This window comes from Lepisma saccharinum, chromosome 2 (assembly GCF_977018435.1).
Source record: "Lepisma saccharinum chromosome 2, izLepSacc3.1, whole genome shotgun sequence".
Lineage (NCBI taxonomy): Eukaryota > Metazoa > Arthropoda > Insecta > Zygentoma > Lepismatidae > Lepisma > Lepisma saccharinum.
In genome coordinates this window covers 164,252,899-164,278,035 of record NC_139230.1, presented here as the reverse complement: position 1 = coordinate 164,278,035, position 25,137 = coordinate 164,252,899, and the positions used below count along the sequence as shown (strand labels likewise).

General features: G+C 39.9%; 1 protein-coding gene and 1 non-coding gene across 2 annotated transcripts in view; one reads left to right on the top strand and one right to left on the bottom strand.

Moving 5' to 3' along the window:
- LOC145984165 (dnaJ homolog subfamily C member 25 homolog) overlaps nt 1-25,137 on the top strand; it is a 133,466-nt gene that overhangs the window by 34,708 nt on the left and 73,621 nt on the right. The window contains exons 3-4 of the mRNA XM_083117652.1: nt 2,265-2,453; nt 13,338-13,520. Of these exons, the coding sequence (XP_082973778.1) occupies nt 2,265-2,453; nt 13,338-13,520 (372 nt within the window). The remainder of the gene's footprint in view (nt 1-2,264; nt 2,454-13,337; nt 13,521-25,137) is intronic.
- On the bottom strand, nt 8,959-9,030 carry TRNAT-GGU (transfer RNA threonine (anticodon GGU)). The gene has a single exon. It is a non-coding gene; the product is annotated as a tRNA-Thr (tRNA).

The following is a 25,137-nucleotide window of genomic DNA, read 5'->3' as shown; positions in this document are numbered from 1 at the left end:
CTGGTATAAATATCCGGGGAGGAAACCTCTGTGAAGATTGAACTGGGTATTTTTGAAACTATACGGCTAGATTGAAAATGGACAGAAGTTAGTGTTCAGGAATGCGATTAGAATCAGCACAGATATATATTCACTTAGTCTGGAGCATGTAATTTCTCGAAGTACCGGGATGGCGAAAGTATGCTGTAAAGTATTGCTGTTCTCCAGGAGGGGTTGAGGGCGACATGTTCCCTAGCATCTCAGATGTCAAAAAGAGAATTGAATTACATAATGTCCATTTCAAAAATATTTTGGCAATGGAATAAAATATTGATATTGTGTGGTGACAAAAAAGTAAAGTATCTGTCTTATCACTGGCATACGCAGAGGGTGTGCTGAAGGGCTACAGCCTCTCCTGAAATTTTGAGAAAATCAAATAAACCGCAGGTTAAATAGTTCATGAATATCTGGATAATGAATTTCTAACAATTGTCCAGATCTGACTTGGAACCAATTATAGTGAATTCATTACTAATCAAATATGTTCCTCTCTGCCTCATTGCACACATGCAGCACGATGTCCTTTTTATACATATATTTTAGAAAAATATGTTGAATTTTATGATATTGAAAGGAAAAATATCCCTCCCCCAAGAATTTTGATGGCGCGGTCTGAGTCATTATCCCCTCCCCCTTCCTGTTAGCACCCCTGGCCCAGATTGATGCTCCATAAAATGCAAACATCCTGGTTCTCAAATGAAGCGGCTTACAGTGAGAAGTGAAATGAACAACCATTTTGAGTGATCCCTTTATGTCCATTGCATGTGCCCGGTGTGTGCATTTTGTGTAGCTATATCATGGAGTCTTGTTCCCTACTCTTCTACTGGACATGTCAAGTAATATTTTTTACTTTCATTTTATATTGTGGCTGGTAGCAGTGACAGATTTGAAGGGGAAGCTAGGGAATCTCCCCCTCTCTACATTTTCTTCCCCCACCTCTACATCTTATTAAATTCCCAACCAGAGAAGGAATTTTCCCCTTCCATGTTTCCTGTAATTTTTGTCCTTATTAATGAATGTTTATAGTTAATTTCACGCTAGTAAGTTGGTGTTAATTTTCAGATTTTACACTAAAATTTCAATTAAATTGGTGGTTTGCAAGGAAATTTTGAAAAATTTTCTTGCTCGCAAATCTAACGTTACTGTACAATTTACGTCTGTTTTTACTTGAAAGTTAGTTTTCGGTTTGTTGGTTTTCAATATATATCTAAATAGAAAGGATTTTGCTGTCAACCTTTTTCTCATAGAAATCTCTATCAACTGTTCTGAGTGTGTACAAATATGATTCACGTAATAAGAATAATAATGATGATGAACGTTATTTGAATATTTGCATTTTGGTTTCCAACTGCTAGTAGGTCCATAGCCAGGCAGGAGCCAGGGATGGGGGAACCACACTTTAAACTGTAGGCTGGCTATCCTTTCTGAGCATAAAACAAATTTATTTTAAAAATCAACGTGTTATTTATACCTATAAGTATGATCCGTATCTTCATTAATAACTGAAGAATATGCAATAGTGTATTTTACATTAACAATAATAATGCCACAACCAGTCCCATTACAGGAATGCCACTGCTTTAGAAACATAATTCACCTACGCAGTAAGTTGACGCATATTCTCGCATCACATCCCAACTTCATATTTTTGTGGGTTCGGAACATACTTCACCAATTTCTTTCCACCATTTCCAGTCTACAATTTAAAAGCTGCCCAGTTGGAAGTTCAAAAGACATGCTGCTTTCTGTTCATCTTCTAAACCTGTTGTGTGTTGGGTCGAAACCACCTGCCATGTTACAACCCTCTTTCAACTAGGTCATTAAGCGACCGCAAACGCAAGCACCTGCAGTGAGCTCGGTGGCCGGCAGTAGCGTTGCCCTGTCAAGAAAAGTGAAAAAATGCGAATAAAAATGAATTAATTAATTTTTGGGACGTTGATGCAGAAAATGAAAATATTAATCAGTGGTTCTCTAGAAACATCCTTTCTCGGTGTTCAGTTAAAATTTGAAAATTTTCTGTCAACTGGTTCTCAAGATAATCATGACCAAAGGTATCCCCATAAGCTTACATGGAAAATGGTCAAACTGTTTGCCGGAGTAGGAGATCACCTTAAGAGCAAAGCACTTTGGAAAAAAACATTACTGATAAGGCCCAAGGTCCACCTAATTAAAGTAGAACATGAAACTTTGCACATATGCATAATTTCTTCTCTTCTCTCTTTCAGGTATGAAATACTGAAAGATGATGAGTCCAGAAATGATTATGACTACATGTTGGATCATCCAGATGAGTTTTATAGCCATTATTATAGATACTATCGCAGACGTGTGGCTCCTAAAGTAGATGTCAGAGTTGTTATAGCTGTTACCATAACAGTCATATCTGCCATTCAGTACTTCACAGCTTGGCAAAGGTATGTATATGTATGTCAACTTTATATGTATGCAGTTATTATTATTACTATTATTGTTTTGTTTTTTTCAATCCTGTAAGTGGTTTGAGTTTCTTCTTTTATCACATTTACATGGCAGGATCGGTGTGGTAAGCCAAACAAGCTGCCACATTCTCTCTGGCTCTCAGAGGACAATGCCACAACTCCTCTACCACATCCAGCACAACTACAACCAATGTGTACACCAAACTTTAGTCAAACATGGCTACCTATCCACTCTTATTAAAAGCAAGTAACAAGAGCTGCTCCATTCATCCCACACCACCAACCCTCCTGTGTTAGTAACTCAGTATCACCCAGAGCTCACCAAATTTACACACACCCCAGACCCATCCTCTACATTGATCATGTCACTAGGGATGTCTTCCTTGATAGAAGATACTTCGCCAAAGTAAAACGTCCTTCGTTTCTCCAATCCAAGAGAAAATCACAGCCATCAATCTAGGGTTGTAGTGCACACGGTTCTTCCCTTGCTGCCTTGAGCATTTTTCGAGAGATGCGAAAGTTTCGGTTCAGTCCCTTTGTTTTTTAATGTTCTTGTCTTCATCCCTCTCTCACATTCATGCTGCTGGGCGATGCAATGACCATACCCAGAGAAAGCCTGGCTGCTGATGGGCAAGAAGAGGGAAAAGATGTGGCACTGCTTTGACTCAACTGTGGCATACGTCGTGGTTTCAGCAAGAAGAGGGAAAAGATGTGGCATTGCTTTTGACTCAACCGTGGCATATGTGGTTTCAGCAAGAAGAGGGATAGGGTACGGACACTATAACACACCCTCTTGTTCATAAATGCAACAAACCAAAGTGCAAAACTTGTCTGATTTCATCACTTCCTCAACCCTTCATATTCACACTGTCGCAGACAACTTCACTTGCCACTACTTTATGTTCTCAGCTGCCAGATCCAGATCTGTGGCAACTTTTACCTGGGCAAAACCTCAAACCCCTAAATCTCAGAATCACCGTTCTTCCACTCAAAATCCCTATTTTATTGTTGCCACCCACACTAACAACCACAACACTAACTTCAATGACTGTTTCTAAGTAGCCATTATCCAACAACTACTACCCCCATCAATCAACACATCCCTTCAGAAACACTGGGAAAGAACCTACATGTCTGTTGTTATTGATGTTACCAGAGGCTCCCAGACTCAACCTAGTTGCTCATTAACCATCACAACTTATACCCACCCATCTGATTCCAGCCACATATTTTTGACATTTTCAATCCCGCATACCATTATCCAGCAAACAATCTATAACACTGGTGAAAGCATCTTTTTGTGTAATTCCTGTTGCTATCTTTTTCCTTCATGTGACTATGCTGCAGTATGATACCATCTTTTCTTCTCTTGTGAACATGTGACCAGGCTGCAAAATATAGGAACTTTCATTTTGTGTGGTACGTGTTTACTGTTTCCTTTCATTTGTGTTTCTCCTCTTTTGACTCCTTTCCTTTCTTTATATATATATATATATATATATATGTATGTATGCGTGCGTGCGTGTGATTATCAAACATACATATATGGAAGGAAACCGTAAACACTTACCACACAAAATGAGAATTTCAGATTGTTTGCACCCTGGCTGCATGTTCACTGGTGAAAAAATGGATGGCATGGTACTGCAGGGTAGCCAGAGGATGGGAGAAGATAAGCAGCAGGGGCTTAGACAAAGTGGCACTTTTACCAGTTTTTTTTTACTTTTGAATGATGGGTAGGTGGGATGGAAAATTTCGGAAATGTGTGGCTGAGTTCAGTAAGTGCATGTTTTCTTCCATTTTTATTTATCCACCATTTTGGCTCCTTTTCTTTCTTTTTTCATATGTGTGTATGTGGAAGAGGGGGGTAGGTGTGATTATTAGGACAGAGCCAATATCAGTGGTATCAGTATTAGAGATTATCTGTTAGTATTTAATAGCTAATACCAGCTAATACTTTTCCAGATTCTAGTTCACTCCAGTAAAATGCTGACTTTTACACTTTCAGTCAAAATATGTTGCATATTATGAAAAACAAATTCCTTGATTAAATGAGTCTTCTTTTAATATTCTTATCATTTCACCTACTAATAATTTAAAACAAAACACTGACATATTGATGTGGTGTTCATGTGGTGGAATTATATTTGATCATTTGTGAGAGTATTTGTATTAGCATCTGTTGAAAGTAATATTGGCTCGACCCTCATAAGAGCTATTAGGAAATTATGTCATATTTCATCAGGAATGAAGATATTGGATGATTCAGTGGTATTGGCCATCCAGTTTATTATTTTCTTGATCATTTCCAAGCCTGGCTTATTCTGAAATAATTTTGGACCAGGTCAGACTTTTGGACTGCTTCAGATGTTAGTGTTCACAGTATTTATAACAAATATTATTTTTAATATTTTACCAAAGTATAATGAATAGTAGATAATAATTAATAATTAATAGTAGATAGTTACTAATGAGAATGACCTGATTTCCATTATGACAAAACTATATGCTGTCAATTCTCAATCATCAGGGTTGGAACAATCAGATGAAGCCTAACCTTGACTGTCCATATTTCCAAGTCATAGTTTAGAAGTTATTTTGAAGGGTAAATTGCTGGTCTGCTCTCCAGTAACTATTTTAAGATTTATGATGATAAATAAAACAAGAATTGAATAAGACAATGTTTGATATGAATAACTATTGTTACAGGCTTATATTGAGTATTCTGAAAAAACTGTGGTACTTCTTGTGAAATGATTACAGAGACTCACTGGTTAACCGAGCCTTTAAGAACATTGAAACCCAATAAAAACATCCTTTGGCCTTGGCGTAGGTATTGGTCTCTTACTCCCCTCTCCTCTCACTTTTGCCTTTTTGATTTTGAGACCATGAGAAAAGCTAAAATGTATGAGAATTCAATAAGGAAACTTGAATGCACATACAATTTTATGTGATGTGAGCTTTTTTATTTACTTGTCTGTAGAGAGAATGTTTAATGGGCATCTTGTAAATATTTGATTAGAACAAGTTAATGCTCTTGTGTCTTGAAATAATTTTGTATGAAAAATTTAACATAATCTGTGCTTATTTGCATAGATAGAAAGGAAGGTGTTTAGTGTTAAATTAGGGATGGGCCGATATGAAATTTTGGCCGATACCGATACAGTACCGATATAAAATTTGCCGATACCGATAACCGATATTCTACCGATCCGATATAAAATTAGAAATGGTCCTTGAAGACCCTGAAATTTTCATTGATCTCCGTAATAAATGTGTGTTTTGAGCTGATTGCAATGCAAAAGATGTTTAATATTTAGACATTTACTTTTTCAGAAAGTAGGGCATGGACATTATCCATAAAAATTACAACAAAATGGCAGAATTTTGCACTAAATTATAAGATATTTATCGATATATCGGATCGGTAAAATAATCGGTAATTTTACCGATAAACCGATACACCGATATGCCTATATCAGCCGATACCGATAAAGTACCGATTAATCGGTCCCATCCCTATGTTAAATATAGCATGCATGTTTCCTCATTTGTGCTTTCATTGAAACTAAATGATTGGGTTATATGTGTAATTATGATGAAAATCAGCATAATTTTTGTACATAATCATTTTCAATTTTGCTTGTAGAATTTTCATTACTGCTATAGATGGAATTTTTAAATGATCATCCAAAATTTATTTACAAATGTATAAACTATAAAATCCATAACAAACTTATAAATTATCAAGTAAATGGATATAAGAATTCCCTGATTGATTCTTGGATGAGAGACACCAGCTCCAATAAGTGTTGCAGGTGTCCAGACATTGCTACATACACTTAATTTATTGAATCATAGTAATAGTATAACATTTTTCATCCATCTTTACCACCATAATATTTCATTTTGAGGTGATAAGTTGATTTGTCTCCACTATTATCACACCCTTTAATTCAACCCTGCTTCTTATGGAATGTTGAGGGAGGTGCTATGAATTTTATTATGTACTATTGACTGAATTTTTCTGCATTAATTTATGTTACATGGCCCATCATCACCTGAAAAGTTGACAATTGCCTTCAAGCAACATAGTCATATCATGAAAGCAGTGCTGCAAAATTTGTACAAACAATTGTGCCCCTTTATTTGGACAAATTATTAATTAAGTGCCCAGGACCTTGATTTGCAAATTATTGGTTTTGTATGCTATAAGGTAAATTTGCCACAATCATGCTAGTGATATAAAGTTTTTTTTAAATCTGAAGTATAAACCAATCTTTGAAAACATGTCCCCATTGTAAAAATAATCTGTTACTATAGGTCTGCAATACTGGAAAAATTTCATATAGATGATTATTTAAACCCAAAACAGTGCATAATGTGAATCTTACATTCAGGGTGCCCTATCTTATGAACCCTCCTTTTTTTTTCTTTAACCATGAATTTGTTCAACCTTATTCAAACCCATTGTAAGCAGAGCAAGATATATCTCACGTCAATTTCCATAAAATAAAAAAAGTGTTCTGTGTTAATGTGAGAGTACGTATATCACCATAAAATACCTGTTCAATTACCAGTCTCAAAGTCACTGCTGCTGTATATTGACCTTTTCTTCTCTGACCTCATCTTCTCACATCTGTTCACAAACATTGGTTTGAGTTGATGTTTTAAGTCCACTTTGTGCACAGTAAGGCTAATCAGGACTGGACCTACAGTTTAAAGTGGAATCTGAACCACTATGTGCCACTATGTATCGAACCCGGGACCCCTTGATTACAAGGCAACAAGACACTGCATCATCAGGGAGGCCCTGTTTACAAACATCCCCACAAGGTAGCCTAAGGTGGAGTTAAGTCCTGGATATCCCCAGTGATTCAGAAAGTTGACGTCTCAAAGATCTGCTCTACAGGACCAAGTGTCTCTGGTTACTGAGGGACATTCAGTGATCTTAGAAATCTTACTTCTCCGAAACAATTCACACTTTTCAGGTGCGTGCTTTTCAAACTTGCCACAATGTAAATAATAAATAACAAAAATAAATAGGAAGGGAAATGATTCTCAGAGAGATGAAATGTTTTTATTTTTTAATTTTTGTGGAGTGTTAAATGGAGAAGAAGAAAATCAAAATTTTACACAAAAATTTGCATTCAGCACCCAACTATGGCCAACACAATAGACTAAAGTGAATGAAAAATGTAGTATGCAGTATATTCCTACAAACGTACCAAGTCACGTTTGAAAATAGGGGAAATCAAAATGTTTAAGAAAAGCACTGTAGCCATCTAGAGAATAGATTTGCAGAAAATCAGTTCTAGTGTTGACCCTCAGAATGCTGGATGCACCAAATTTGGAAGCAAGCGCAACACAAGACAACTCTTCGAGGGCATGCAATCCCCATCTCTGAATTTTTATAAAAGGATTGATTTGCTTTATTTTACTTCTCTTTTTGTACCACTTTTGGCTAATTTACGAAGATAGAGATAAGTGATGATATGATGAAATTAATGAATGGACACTCACAAACATCCTTGCCCAGCCCGGGATTCAAACTCGGGACCTTTTTTAAAAAAATTGTCATTTTTTAATTATTTTTTTTTGAAAATTGGAGGTCTCCTGCTGGACCTTTAATTGTTGTACCCTGGAAAAGAAACATTTGTTCTCATAGTATGTACACTTGTATACAATGAAGAAAAGTTTTGTTGGTAGCCCATGTATAATAAAGTGCACACAGTGAAATCATTAAATTGCATTTTTTTTAAAAAAATGCAAACTTCATCTAAGAAAAAGTGTATCCGAAATTTGCTTCTTGCGTCAACCCGATAGATGTTGGATGCACTAAATTTACAGGAAGCATGGCAAAAAACCAAAAATACTACTCTCAAAGATCATGTGTTCTATGTCTCCCAATTTTAAAGAAAAATGCATCACACATCTGCTTGTGTGGTAAAGCTTTCTCAGCCAGATGCAAGTTGCTTAAAAGTCAAGGTTACTGCCACCCAACTCTGCCAGAGCTGGAATGGTGCCACACACCTAGTGCACATATTTTGGTTTTTACTAACTGACTCCGATATGATTTTCTATTCACATAAACTGTTACAAATCCTGCTAGTCACATTTACAAAATTTGCAAGCAAAAAAAATATTTATTGTAAATTAGGCACACACAGGAGATGTACTACGTAGAAATTTTCAGCGAAAAATGCAGGCTCGACCAGGACTCGAACCTGGGTCTCTGGCATACTGTAACATTTCTGTAACCACTGAACTACCGAGCCGGCCTGGCCTCGCCTGATTTTTTGCTATTGCTGTTTTACCTGCATGGAATCGTCTTTGCCAGTGCTACTGCAATGGGATCTGTTGCCTTTGAGACACAGTAGATTTCGACGTTGCCTGGTTCTTCCCAGCATAGAGATGTTAATTGTTGTAGATTAGGCACACAAAGGAGATGTACTATGTAGAAATTTTCATCACAAAATACAGGCTCGACCAGGACTCGAACCTGGGTCTCTGGCATACCATGCCATTGCTGTAACCACTGAGCTACCGAGCCAGCCTGTCCTCACCTGATTTTTCGCTATCACTGTTTTAACTGCATGGAATCATCTCTGCCAGTGCTACTGCAATGGGATCTGTTGCCTTTGAAACACAGTAGACTTTGACGTTGCCTGGTTCCTCCCAGTGTAGAGATGTTAATTATTGTAGATTAGGCACACACAGGAGATGTACTACATAGAAATTTTCAGCAAAAAATGCAGGCTCGACCAGGACTCGAACCCGGATCTCTGGTATACCGTGCCATTGCTGTAACCACTGAGCTACCAAGCCAGCCTGGCCTCATCTTATTTTTCGCTATCGCTGTTTTACCTGCGTGTATTTGTTTCAAATGCAATATTAACATAAGAAATTGTATTTGGAAAAAACAATAGGTACATTTTTCATGTTTGGGGATTAAAAGACATGGTTATATAATAAATATATGTAAGTGAATTACTAACTCTTTCCATAAAACTTACTTGTAGAGGTTCTATTAATATTGGTGCCCCCGAGTGCTGGTGTAACCAGTTCATCTGCTATGTTTGCTGCATGCACTGGATTTGATGTGCCTGACCGACCATTCATTGTCAATGTTCAGTTCATGAAGAAAGTGTATGATTGTGTGTGTGTGAATTTGGTGTCAAGTAGGATGTGCTTGACCAAAACGTTTTTGAGTGTGTGTTCGTTGAACTTCAGGTGCTTTGCTAGTCTAGTAGTTGGTTGGGATTTTTTTGCATCTGATAAATACTGTTGTGTATGTTCATTGATGACGCTGATTGATCTGCCAATGTACTGCAAAATACACTAACACTGGGTGAGATGAAATATTGTTCGTGTTTGTTTAGAATGCACGCTATTTTGGTCATTGGTTTGTGTGCTAGTTTGATGTCAAACTGTCTCAGGGTCCTGGGCAAGGTGGTCGGATGTGGTATGGTGGTAGGGAAAGCAATCCATTTCATTTCATTGTTGCTTGTTTGTTGGAGATGGTTTGGCTGTCATCTCTGCTTTGCTGCACCATGTTGAGAGTTGATGCACTGTGTACCCATTCTTTAGTCCTGTGTCTGTGATTATGGTAACTTCTTCCCTTAGATATTCTTCATTTGTGCAGTAAGAGAGAGCTCTTTGGTAAAAGTTACACCAAACATTGATTTTCTGTTTGGATGGATGATTGGTACATTGTGAACATTTTTGTCATTAATACATGTAAAAGTAAAACATATCTGCAAGAAACGGTGGTTGAAAACTAATACCTCATTCATGTGTTACATTTTAAATAGCATTGTATATTTTTTCTTGGAAAAAATTGACATTTTCAAAGTTTGTGTTAAAAATAGTAACAATAAATATATTGTTTTGTCGTTCCAATATGTCATACGTTCATATGAAATATTGTGTGTAGTTTTCAAGAACTGACATGTTAATTGCTACCATATACTAGCCACCGAAATGTGCATAATTTGCATGATTTAATTTGAAACCAGCCATCCTGATAAGGTTGTCACACACATTTTATCCTCTGTAATCATTCATACAAAATTATGTCCCAGGGTCAAGCAGCAAAATAAATTGTGACTAGAAACACATAAATTAGAAAATAATAAACTTTCTTAAAACATTAGTACCTTTCCACACAATTTAATATTACCACTCACATTGTCGATTAACATTCTTCTGCCATGGACGGAGTTGTTCTTTCTTAACTTGCCTGTTGAGTTCAGTTAAGATTTACTGTTAGTTTAAGGCATCTTTTGGGGAAGGAGTGAGACTCAAATCTTGAACCTCAAGGAAGCAATCAGTTTTTTAGATGTTAAATGAGAGGTGAAAATTTATTTTAGACCACATTTACTATTACTTTTAAGATGTATTGTTAGTCTAACTGTCTTGGATGAGAGATTGCCTCCTGTGCCTGCGACAGTGGGAGTTCACATTGAGGAGACAAGCAACAAGTGACACGGGCCCCTTCAGTCTACAAGCAAACATTCAACACACATGTGCGAACAACAGTCTGAGGTGATATGATGCATGATATTTATAGAACAGCTCAGTCCGAGTGACACGCAGTGGCAAGCAACACGTGCAGCTTGTCATATTGCTTTAGTTTGGAAGGTTGCATTTATTTCTGATTCTTGGTTTCCAAGTGACATGTGTCTCTTGTTGCTTGTTGCTTCAGTCTGAAATCTCCTAAATCTGTTTCTTAATCATTAAAAATGCCAAGCTAACCAAGGTTTCATTTTATATTATTATTTTTTCTTTGGAATACATTTGGTTCTACATGTTTGTTATGCAATGAATGGTTTTGGTATCAAGTCACACTAAGTTAAACTTACTCAGTGTAGCTTGTGTATAAAATGATAAAAATAATATAGCTGAACTATATTGTAAACTGCTACTCATGCCATGTCATTTTTAAAGAATTAAAAACATCTATACCGAATTAATGAACGTTATACCTGGTGATCCATTTGAGATGTCAGAAAAGTAAACCGTTGTGTACAATTGGTTAGTGTACGTATCTCTGAGCAGTTTGTTGTAATATATGCAGAAATTATGTAAGTTTTGAGTGAGTGCAGCTTTACAGACTTCAGCCATGTAGCTGTACTAGTGTGCATATAACACTCTAAAATTTCACATTCCATATGATACATTGTGCGCTGTTGTGGCGTGACCACTATCTTTATCTACCATGAATGCTAGCACCACGTGACTGAAGTCTGTAAAGCTGCACTCACTCAAAACTTACATCCTTTCTGCATATATTACAACTTACTGCTCAGAGATACATACATTAACCTATTGTACACAACGGTTTACTTTTCTGACATCTCAAACGGATCACCCGGTATTATTTTGGCATATAGAGATATCTTTCATAATATTTCAAGCAACCCATTATTTACCTGATGAGTACCATATTGTCTACTCTAGAGTAATCCTAATGTGTAACTTGAGCTGGAAATAATTTTTACATGCAGAGGAATTGAAATTCTTGAATTGATGACCTTGTCACGACAAGTGCTCCAACCAGCTGGGCTACCAAACCATCCTATGGCTAAATCTCAATTTCCATCTCTCAGATAATCTGTGTATAACTTAACTCTTCATTAGGCATGTGGGATACCAGTGTCCCCATCGATATTCACTGTGAGATTGCAACACTGTGAACTAAGCTCACATGTGTGCATTTGTGGAGCTGAATTTTCTTTCTTTATCTTTGTTCTAAGCTCAGCTGGGTTGTTCTGTTGAACTTCTAAACCACGTAATGTTATACAGTTAACTTCAGTCTCATGCTTGGGAGGCTAAATACATGACAAGAAAAATATCAGCGCATTGAAAGAGACAGCAGATTCAGGTGTTATGTGGAAGTATGTCAGTGAGGAAGGGGATGACACACAGGTATGCGTTTGTGATTAAAGTGAATGACACTGCTTCAGTTGTTAATGTTTTTAGGCATGTGGGAGACAACTGTCTCCCAAACATGTGACTGACGTTAACTTTATAATATTACATAATTTAGAAAGTGCAGCAGAAAATCACAGCTGTTCTTAGAAGAGAGACAAAGAAAGAATATTCAGTATGCATAGAAACTTTAATTCACGATGCATTTCATACCTTAAAAATAGTTGAGAGTGTTGGGGGACAGGTGTACCCCACATGCCTATGAATGTTACAGAAAGTGACACTCCTAATGCAGGGTTAAGCTTTGGAAAACTTAACTTAAGCACAAATCCCTTGTTGCTATGACTAGTAACAAGCAACAAGTGACGATGCAGGGTCCACACCAAAGTGAAAGTCACGTGACCACATACTCCACACCCTACAGGTGTAAAAAGCATTCACTGTGCATGTGCAACCAACAGACTGAGGTGCCACAATGCACGGCCCAGTCCGAGTGACATGCAAGTGACAAGTGACCTGCAGTTGTGTCATCCCGGTACAAAAGGTTGAATTTATTTCAGAAAGTTAGTTTTGAAGTGGAAATTGTCACTTGTCACTTCAGTCTGAGCACACCTTTAGATTCTTGAAATAATATCGGAAGGAGTAGGAAAAAAGTAAAGTAAAGTGTTCCCCTGTGCATAGCACCACGCCATGAAGGCGTATAGGGTGTGTGGGGGTAACGCCCCACACTTTCTTGATCCGGTCGTGAGTGGGGGTGATGTGATCAGCATCATGCCCCTGACCGCCTTTACCCCCCAGGGTTTCCCCCAGGTACCCATGTTATTCGATGCTGGGTGGGCGCCGGGGAAGTCTTTATTATTCTCTTGATATACAATTGAGAAAATCACATCAGCAGCAGTACATAATACAATTGTATCTTTGTTACAGGTATGAATCTGCCTTAAAATATCTTCAGCAAGTTCCTAAGTATAGACTTAAAGCTTTAGATATGGCTAAACGTGAAGGAATGTTGGACAATCTTAAAAAAGGACGTAGAAAGAGTAAAGAGGAAATTAAAGAAGAGGAAGAAGCCATAATAAGAAAAGTATTGGAGGAAAACATGGATATCAGGTAACTAGATCACTTTACTTTGTATCTAACTAACACTCTAGCCTTCTTAAACCCAAAGGTTTATCGCTGCAGCAGTACAAGCCTTCCAAGCCTTTGTCCCTATCCTGAGCAAGATCTAGCCACTATTTTCCATCCCTACCGAGTACCTTTAGGTCCATTTCAACATTATCCCTTCATCTTCGTCTTGTCCTTCCCACTGGTCTCTTACCATCAGGTTTGCCAACAAGAATCCTACAAACTCTTCTTTTCTCTCCCATTCGTGCCACATGGCCTGCCCATCTAAGTCTTCTTGATTTAATTATTCTAATAATATCTGGACAGGAATACAAATTGTGCAGTTCTAAATTATGTAACCTTCACTCACCTGTCTCCTCATCCCTTTTGGGTCCAAATATTTTCCTAAGGATTTTATTTTCAAATACTCTTAATTTATGTTGCTCTTCTAATTCGCATCCATATAATACTACAGGCAAAATTACTGTTTTGTATATTTTAACTTTTAGTTTCTTAGATATTATACCTAGGGCAGTTGCATTTATGGGCAGGGGGACGTTGGTTGTGTGGTGAAGGAGTGTTGTTGTCCGTGACACAACCAACATCCCCCTGCCCATAAATGCAACTGCCCTAGGTGCAAAACCTGCCCCATTCTCATTACCTCTCACACTCTCCAGATGCACATGGCCACTGGCAAATTTACCCTCTACCCGAAAGGGACCTGCCACACCTCAAACTTGATCTACATCCTCACCTGCAACATGTGTGCCCTCAACCTCTGCATCAATAACCACCGCTCCTCCGCCCACAACCAACCTAGACTTCACTGTCGCCATCCATACCAACCACCACAATATCCCTTTCGACGACTGCTTCCGGGTAGCGATCATTCATCTCTTACCCCAACCAGCCAACACCTCAGTTCACAAAAGATGGGAGAGGGCCTATATATCTGCCATGAGTGCAACCACTCCACCTGGCCTGAACAAGGCCACCCAGTATTTTCCCCACCTCATCCCATCCCCTCCCCAACCCATCCCACCAGCCCAACCCAATCGTTACCCACCCCACCTTGCCCACCCACTCACAGTTTTTGACGAGCCAGGTGACAGAACAGTGTTCTTTTCCATTTTACGCACTACTTCTTCTTCGATCAAGACCTGGCAACTCTACAGGTCTCCAACTTCCGGTTCCGTCTGTCTCCTAACACTGATGATGCAGCGATAGAGTCTGTGAAAATTTGAATTTTTTCACTGTCTGGTGAGTGTTTCCTTTCTCCTTCTTTGCTTTTTAATAAAAGCAATATATATATGAATTATTCTGACTATGTGGCTGAAGCCTCCCGCCAACTCTCTGATTCATCCACATACAAGCCCACTACGGTTGATTCATCCACCACACACCTGAATAAAATCCGTGATTTTGTGCTCTCCTGAGGCCCCCTGAAGCCCTATCCAACTCCACCATCTCCTCACTCATACCTGACAACCCTCGCACCCCCACATTCTACCTCCTCCCCAAAATTCACAAACCGAAGAATCCTGGGAGACCCATTGTGTCAAGCTACAATTCACCCACTGAAAGCATATCAGCCTTTCTAGACTCACCTCCAAGCCCTCGTCCAAGCCCTGCCTTCCTACCTCCGTGACACCAACCACTTCCTTCACGTCATCCACAACTTACCATCTCTACCACCAAAAACAATCCTCACCACAGTTGATGTAACCTCCCTCTACACCAACATCCCCCATGCCCATGGCCTCCATGCCACGGAATCATTCCTTAACAGCCGACTCAAACTCCACAATCCCAGCACCCACTTCCTGATACAACCAGCCAACCTAGTACTTACCTGCAACAACTTCTGCTTCAGAGACCAACATTACCTGCAGATATGTGGCACAGCTGTGGGCACCCAAATGGCCTCCTCTTATGCCAACCTGTTCATGGGCAGGCTAGAACAGGAATTCCTTGACTCCCAACAACTGAAACCACTCCTTTGGCTTAGATTCATTGATGAAATTTTCCTCCTCTGGGCACATGGCGAACCCTCCCTCACTACATTACTAAAGCAACTGAATGACTTCACCACCCTCAATTTCACCTGATTCCACTCCAAAGACCAAGTGGCCTCCCTAGGTGTGGACATCCACATCGTGGGAGGCTACTAGGAAACATCCATACATATCAAACAGACCAGTATCTCCACTATTCCAGCTCACCCCTACCACACCAGAAATGCCATCCCATTTTCCCTAGCCCTCAGAGGCCAACGCCTCAACTCATCCCCCTCTTCCCGCCAAAAGTACAACCTACGCCTGCACCAAGCCCTGACCAACCATGGCTACCCCTCCATCCTCCCACAACCGCACCAAACAACTCAAAACCAACCCTCCAGCTCTGATCACCCAATATCACCCCACATTACAAAAATCAGACATACCCTCCACTCCCTCCTTCCCATCCTGCACAGTGATCCTGACACCAGGGACATCTTACGGGAACAACATCTTAGAGTTGTCTTCCATTGCCCCCCCCCCCCATCCTCAGGAACATCTTGGTCCAAAATACTCCCACCCCTTCCACACAACTCCCCCCCAGCTCACAGGTGTAATAAACCCAGGTGCAAGACCTGCCCCATACTTATCACCTTCCCCACCCTCCAGATCTGCACCCTGCCAGGTGAGTTCACCCTTCACCCTAAGAGCACCTGCCACTCATCCGACCTCATCTGCCAAATCTGCAGCAACTTCTACCTTGGTGAAACCTCAACCCCCTAAAACCATCGCTTCTCCACCCAAAACTCCAACTTCACAGTTGCCATCCACACCAACAGCCATAATACCACCTTCAACAACTGTTTCTATGTTGCCATAGTCCATCTTTTACCCTCTACACAGACACGTCTTTCCGCAGGTGATTGGAAAGGGCCTATATATCAGGCATGCATGCCACTATACCCCCTGGACTCAACCTAGCCAACCAATAACCCTTACCCCTCTTCCCTGAAACTACCCACCTTAATGCAGTAAACACTGGTGAAAGTACTTTACATTTGTTACCTATCAACTAACTTTCTGTGGCAACATTGTAGAGTCCAGCGCAGATAATTCTGCCGTGCAATGCGCGACAGAACTAAAGAAGCAGTGTTGCTAATGGAGCAGATAGAAAAATCGCTGCGGTGCGCCGATGCACAGCTGTTACGTACAACAATAAAATTAGAGAATTCAGGTCTATCTAACGTTGAGTTTTAAACGTCATGCATTATACCAGGACTAGGATTAATATGTACTAACAAGTGGCTTTGTATGTAGCTACATACATATGGACTAAAAATTCGCAAAATATGAACTAACACATAAGTACAATTACCAAAAATTCTGCAAAGAAAACTTCTTCATACGATTCCTTATTTGAGTGATTTCAAACAAAATAAAAAAAATATATACGTATATATTATTTTTCATTGCATTAATGCACTGGTGGCGTTCTAACTTTTCACTCCCAAAACCCGTATACACTGGTATGGAACTGCAACGGCAGATAATAACATGCCAACGTGTTAAACCGCTACAATTGCACCATAACACTCCTCCTCAAACAGTATTATTATTTCCTCTCTGAGATCTGTGACAGTCGGTTGCCTTTGTTGTACATTTACAAAGGATGCCGGCTTCGACAACAATAACAAGTACATATACTGCCACTAGATGATAAGCTGCGCGGCTTTTTCTTTTGTTATGAACCAGGGCCGGCGCTAGTCATTTTGCCTCCCTGGGAGGTGGCAGTAGATGCCGCTCTATTTCGACCCCCCCCCCCCCCCCGGGTCATTACGCAGCAACGGAAAATTGAAAATCAATATATTCCTAACTAAAACATCAAATATAAAATAAATAATGAGACTTCTTATGCTATTTCAATACTATTCAGCGCAAAAGAATATCTCGCTCGATCACAGTTTTCAATAGGCTTATTTTTTTCTTCTCTTCAAATTTTGCCGCTCGGTTCGCCCTCCCCTTCCGTCGGCCCTGCTATGAACTTGGTCACCCATCAAAGCATGGCAATTTTAACACAGAAAACAATATGTATCGCATTAAGCAGCAAAAATGACAGCCTCCTCTATGCAATTTCTACAAGAACACCTGCCGGAGCCAGAGTTGAATTGCTTAGAATTTCCCGAGCTTGGCTATGCAAGGTTTTTGATTTCAACTTCGACAGAACTGGAGGCATTATGGAATTTAACGTTCATTAGCAAACACACACTTTTACATACACACACGCAATACACGCACACAACGTCAAACCGGTCAAATACTTAGTATAAAATAAAAATATGGTGCTTCCAATCCAACAAAACTCACCGCCACTTTACCTGCTTTCCCCTTCCGTGACAGAAATAGTGCTTCATTATTACAGTTGGCAACACTAGTTACTAGCTAGCCAATGAACATGCACTGCATAAAAGAAGCAACGACTACGCCGTGCTATATTGCCACATTGCCGTCCCTGCTGACCGGTGGGAACCGCGAGCTGGAGCGCTGTTCAATTGTTTTCAATGAAGTTTGCGCGAGTGTGTCCAGGAATGGAATGACAATATGGCAACAATAGCGAAGGTTTTCGAGCAGGGTAGAACACGTGATGCTAAGAGAGAGGGAGACGAAACGAAAATTCGTTTCTACGCAACGGCAAATTTACGTGTGTGGCACTCTACCAATGCTATCATTAGTATTCTGTGCTCCTGTACTATGTGAATATGTGCACCTCTTTCTTCTCGACTGACAATGCTGTAACCCTGCAAAATATCAACATTTTTATTTTGTGTGTTAAGTGTTTACTGTCTCCTTCATCATTTGAGCCAGACCCTCTGGCCGAGTGGTTAGCACATCATGCTGCGATGCCAAGGGTCCTGGGTTTGAATCCCGCTCGGGCAAGGTTGTTTGAGAATGTCCATTCATCAATTTCATCACTCATCCCCATCTTCGCAAATTAGCCAAGAGGCACAAAACACATAGTAAAATAAACTAAATCAACCAGTCAATCAAATCCTTCATCATTTGTGTTTATCCACCCTTCTGGCACATTTTCTCGTCCTATTTCTGTGTGTGTGTGTGTGTGTGTGTGTGTGTGTGTGCGTTGGTATACCCGTCATTAGGAGGAACAAGATCAGAAAAATTACCAGCATTAAGAGGGACTTTTTCATTGCGAGGTAATTTTGGTGGTTCCTCGGAACGAGAAAGCACATTATTTAATATTATGGCCGAACCGGCAAAGGAAAATTTAATGTCGTGGAATTAATCGACGAAGGGGACCAAGATCTATATTTTGATAAAAGATAGAACAATGTCCGACAATTGTACTCGGAGTTATGCTACAAAACAGTGCATTTTTCTGGTTCCTCTTTTCGGGGCATTGTGCCTGTACGTGTGTATCAGGTGTTTATCGGTTCCTCTCAACGGGGCTCTGTGCTTATCACCTACACACAACGTGTGTGTCGTTTGTGCGACGCCAGAGACATCTGGAGTGTGTGAAAAATTGCGGAACTACATCAGCGGTGACGTCAAGGCGGAGCGAGGAAGATCGTAAGGGGTGGGGCCTGCGGTTGCAGAGAACAGCGTTGTCGGATCTCCCCCTCAACTTACATGACTCAGCATTTTTCACTGACGGCTCTGAACGTTGCATTGTTCGCAGTGCTGCATCAGTTGCAACGCTGGAGAATGCAGCGTTGCTACATCATTGCCTACATGGGAAATGTTAACGGCGCTTCACGATTGCGTTCTGAGAGGGTTCGTTGTGTGATAGTAGCCGTATTTAATATAACGGTTTGAGCTTGGGCAATTATGTCTCGTATTTCTCGGAAAATATATATATCAAGGAAGAATTGTAGCAATCTGCCGGAGGGCGCGTGTGAGCGAGCAAAGAATATTGTAGGAAATGCTTGTGTATTTCCTCATCAAGAAAGCAAACTAGTAGGATTTCTTCTTGTATTAATTAACAAAATATTCAACCAGAGTTCCTATGCTAGAATACTGGAAATGATTAATCTGACTAAAACACAAAAGCCAGATACAGGACAATATAGTACAAAAACAACATACATTTTTACGTTCTTAATTGTGGTCTAACTATTCGTTTTCTCCGTCTACTCAACTCGTTAAAAATTTGCTCCTCCTCTGTGGTGACAGTGGCGTATTTAAGAGTACGACTTCAATCTCCTTCCCGAAATACCTTCCACCCTTAAAATGTTTCTTTCGTCACTAGAATGCAGATGCATATGTTCAAAAATGGCAAAATACGTAGTTAAACATTAATAAGAATAGGTTCTTCACTAACATTTCAATATTTTTCGTAATACATGTCTCTAAAGTAAGGTAGAATTCACACCGAACTTACAGGCGACACGTGTTGCTTGAGGATTTCACCAATCCAACGCAAGTTTCTGAGACCTATTATGCCTGCCGCTACGTTATGAAAGTTACAGGCGACAAGCAACACGGAGATGCCAAGCAGCTTTCAGACCAAAGCGACACACAATACATGTCGCTTCGGAACTAGTCAATCAATATCAACGTTTCACACCTTACCGGTAGCCCCAGAAGACTGAGTTCGACTGGTGAGATTCTCAAGCACCACATGTCTCTTCAATGTGAAATCTCTCAATGAGAGAAGAGCCCAGTTCGAGAGACTTGTAAAAGCTCACTAAAGCAACACATACACCGCGCACAAGTGAACAGACCAAGTCAATTTGATGCACGGCCCGAGCGACATGGTGATTTCACACCCAAGCGACAAGCGACACGAGACCCTTCAATCTAATGCAAAAGATTCATTGCGTATGCGGGAACAACAGAAACAGGTGACACTAGCACCGTATTGAGAACATAGTCCAGTCCAAGCTACAAATGCAGCTTGTGTCGCTTCAGTTCAAAATTTTTGTTTTCAAGAAGCACGTTACAGGGGGATTTCACACTGAAACGACACGACACACATGATTTTGTGCGAGCAATAAAGGTTTCGATTTCCTGTGGGGCATAGCACCTTGCACTGGCGTACGCAGGGGGGAGCTGATGGGGCTACTGCCCTCCAGAAATTTTAAGAAAATCCAAATTTTTAGATGAAAATTTGTTAAGAACTCAAAGAAAGGAAAGATGTAAACGCAAACCTCCCTTAAAGTTAAAATGACACCCGATAACCATTTCTGTCTTCGAGTACAATTTTAAGAGTGAAAAGTTCAAAATGTACGATAGCCTATATATTTTATTCGGTATCCCACAATTCTAGAACAAAGCTATATACTATACACCTTTACAATTTCAGCCCCTCCAGAACAAAAATCCTGCTTACGCCAGTGGCACCGTGAGAACAATTGGAGCAGACTATGATATCGAAAACCAGAAAACTACAGCGACTCAATTGTATTTAACTTAGTATATGGCACATGTTTTCCCTCTTCTCGAGTGGCAGCAACGAATCGTCCCCTACGTATGGTCAGTGCATCGCCCACTGGCATATACATGAGTGAGGGATGAAAGACAGGCCTGTGGCAAGGAGTAGCAAGTCTCCATTTTGACTTCACAGCCTAACAAAGAAAACTAAAGGTGGCCAGGAGGGGAAATTTCCTTTGGGCTCAGGATCGTGGTGTGTGTTGCAAGGCGTGCTGTCGACAGTGGCGGCGATTGGGTTCCAAAACTGGGTTGGGCAAAGGAACTTTACTTTTCCTTTATAGATAAGCTTTAGCATAGTATCGGATCAAAAGTGGCTAAAAGTGGGGGGGGGGGGCAACTGCCGCCCTACGCTCCCTCAGTCAGTAATGATTATTCGACTGTGAAATCAGTTGAAATATTGGAATCAGATTCTTTTCTCATTCATCCATACACATTCTATTTCATTTCGCTTTGTAATAAAAATAAGCACTTGATAAATTTTAAAAAATATATATTTTTAAAATTGTTTTTAAAATCAATGAAATTAGACAGAAATATGACTGACACATTTTAAGAAAGAAGTTACAGTCCGTGAATTACTTTTTCACAGTGTTCAATAATTTTATTAGGAAGCGCTTTTCTGCCATTTTATTTAACCGCAACGGTGCGGATGTGTGGTGTTTAGAAGAAATTTAGGAAGGGACACGTCATGCCCAGGCCGGGATTCAAACCCGGAAACCCTGGCGTCGTATTACACTGAACTAACCTCTCCCCCAGATTTTGGGGGACAGAAAGTAAGTTATTAATATAATATACAAGATGTAATATATTATATATTACATATTATATAATATAATATTCGAACCAGTGTATAGGGCCTCCCCGATGGCGCAGTCGTTGCCTTGTAATCAAGGGGTCCCGGGTTCGATACCCGGTGGAGGCACATAGTGGTTCAGATCCCACTTTAAACTGTAGGTCCAGTCCCGATTAGCCTTACTGTGCATAAAGTGGACTTAAAACACCAAATCAAACCAAACCAGTGAATAGTGCACCTCCACTGCATATCGCCAGTTTACAAGGCGATTCTCATATTCTCTATACCCTGTACTATTCACAGTTACAATACAAGTGTTAACCCATTGAGAAACCTAGGTTTGCCATTTTGGAATCTCTCTCTCCAGGAAGTAGTGTAATCAAGGGGTCCAGAGTTCGTTACCCGGTTGAGGCAATTGCATGGACGTCCGCAGGATTTTTTCCAGGGAGGGGCAAGGAAGGTATTTTTTTCCAGGGGGTCAAACGAAGGCAAATTTTCCCCAAAAATTGTGTTGTTCCCTAAAAAACATTGCTTTAATTTGAATTTATGGTGTTCATACAATAATTAACACATATTATTGCGGCTAAAATGAAATTATATGTGTGAAATACATATTTTTAGTTGACTTTCATTTTCCAGGGGGGGCCACGGCCCTCCCTTGCCCCCCCCCCTTCCGGACGCCCATGGGCAATTGTGGTTCCGATCCCACTTTAAACTATAGGTTCAATCCCGATTACCCTTTCTAGGCATAAAGTGTACTTAAAAACAATCTTACATTGAACTCGATTGAAATTACATTTTTGCTTGCAAGTTTGAATATGTATATTAATATTAATAATATTAACAATAATTACTTTAATTAATAGAGCACGTAATGAAGTACGAAAACATTGAGATCTGATCAAATTGTTCTTTGCTTATAGAGATGTTACTGACGCAAGTATTGATGGAATGAACTGCAATGAGTTATTTGCTACCCTTGAAAAAAAAACGAACCAAACGAAAACGCCGCCCGCCTCCCCCTCCCTGTCCTGTTTAAGGGGAGAGAGTGGTCAGACGTTCAGACCAGACGCTTGGCAACTCTGAACTACCCTTTCTTTGTCAGTGCCGGGGTTGGGGGTGCGAAGAAGTGTTTGCGCACCTTTTAATTTTCTTCCGCACACATTTTTCAACCAATAACACCAACTCTTAAGAGTGCCATCTCCGGTGGAGGCACACTTTAAACTGTAGCTCCAGTCCTGATTAGCGTTACTGTGCATAAAGTGGACTTAAAATACCAACTCAACAAGAACAACTCTTAGAGTGCCATGCTGTCTCATGTCATATTCAGCGCCGAATGTTACGTTCTGAAGTGAGACCGCTGTTATTGTTTACATCAGGCAAACACTGATCCCCGATTTCTTTCCTGTACTGTCGGCAGTTTATAAAGGCAAGCCGCCATTGTCTTTCTTTCGTCAGCATTGTTGTTAAGAATTGTTTCTTCTTATGTTTCAAGTAGTCTGTGTTTGTCGATAAATGCCTATAGCTCAGTGTCAGGTGCTTTGTGTTATCCTTTGCATTGTTGATCCACCGTTTTTGTTGTCTGCCTACTATCGGATCAAAAGCTATGTATACTCGAGTTTTGGACTCCAATTAAAAATTAATCAGTAGACCTAAATAAAAACGAGTTACATCAAAATTTGACTGTTTCAATTCTGTGTTAAGCTATAGTAACCAATCATTTTCGATTTTTAGTCGTCTTGAGAATAAAAAAACTGCCGTTTTTTTTTCTTTTTCCAAACAAGAAATAAAAAAAAATAAAAAAAATCGTCCGATCGTGATCAAATTTAAATATGCAGGTAGAAAGGTTGTAAATATAATTCTTAATTTTCAATTTTTTTTATTGGGTAAAAAGTCAAATGTGTCTTATCAATTTTCTGAAACATATTCCCTCCCATCCCGTGGGAAAATACCTTGCTTGCATTTCCTTGGAAAAAATCTTCCAATTTTTCATGTATGTCATTGGCCTCCCTTCAACAAGCTGTTCTTTTCAAATTTTTGGCCTCTCCGATGGCGCAGTGGTAGCATCGTCGCCTTGTAATGAAGGGGTTCCGGGTTCGATTCCCGGTGGAGGCATATAGTGGTTTGAATCCCACTTTAAACTGTAGATTCAGTCCCGATTAGCCTCACTGTGCACAAAGTGTACTTAAACACCAACTCAATCAATCAATCAATCAAATTTCTAAACATGTCTTGTACTAAAACCGAGCAAGAGTGAAGCAGTTGGAGTTTTAAAATCCACTTTATGCACAGTAAGTCTGGACCTATAGTTTAAAGTGGGATCCGAACCACTGTGTGCCTCCATTGGGTATCGAACCCGGGACACCTTTCGCTAGTTTTATCCACTTTCATTGGCATATTATTGGAATTTCAATTAGTGGCTAAAACATGCATGCATGTTTCATGTTTTCTTTATTTTCAACACCGCGCCCCTTAAATTTCATTCCACACCCTCTCAGCACTTCTACAGAGCATTCATTCCCCGACATTCGCTACGATACTCGGCGGCTAGCGGCCCGGCGTCAGCGCTTGTCTTTCCCAGTGAACGGGTCCGCGACATTCGCACGCTAGTCTGTTTTTTTCGCTCTCCCTGCCTTCGCTCTCTTTCCCTTTCAGTTGACGTTGCAGACTGACGCCAGTATAATCCTCCCTCGGAAGGTGTGTTGTGTCGTGTCCGTGTGTTGAAGATTGTGGCTTAATATGGCTCAACAAAAGTTTACATTGCAACAAAGAATTTACGTTGTCGAGTGTTACTTCGGAAAAAGGAATTTTGGAGAAGTGCAACGACGTTTTGCAACGAAATTTCCTGGTGTTCCCGTTCCACATAGAACCACTATATTAAACCTCGTAAAAAATTTAGAGTAACAGGGCCAGTTCTGAATAAAAGTGGAAAGAAGAATGGGGAAATCTAAAAAATAAAGTATACAAAGACAATCCGCACACCATCCGTGAGTTAAAAGAGAGTATTGTACGAGAAATCCGGAGAATTACAGTAGTAAACGAACTTGCACGTGTAAATGCCAATTTCTTTCGGAGATGCCAGGAATGTGTTGTAGCAGAGGGACATCATTTTCAACACCTTCTGTAGTCAATGTTAGTACACAATATGAAAACTGTAATTTTAATAGCCGACTCGAGCGACTGTCGCGGACCCCGTTCACAGGGAAAGACGAGCGCTGCTACCGGGCCGCTTGCCGCCGAGTCTCGTAGCGAATGTAAGGGAATGCTCTGTATATAATTAGTTCTGGCAACGCACCAAGATTTACGGTTGTGGTTTTCTCTCCGTTGGGGACAACGAGGACGTTTATGTAAGCAAATAAATAAAATAATAATAATAAACAGTTGTGTT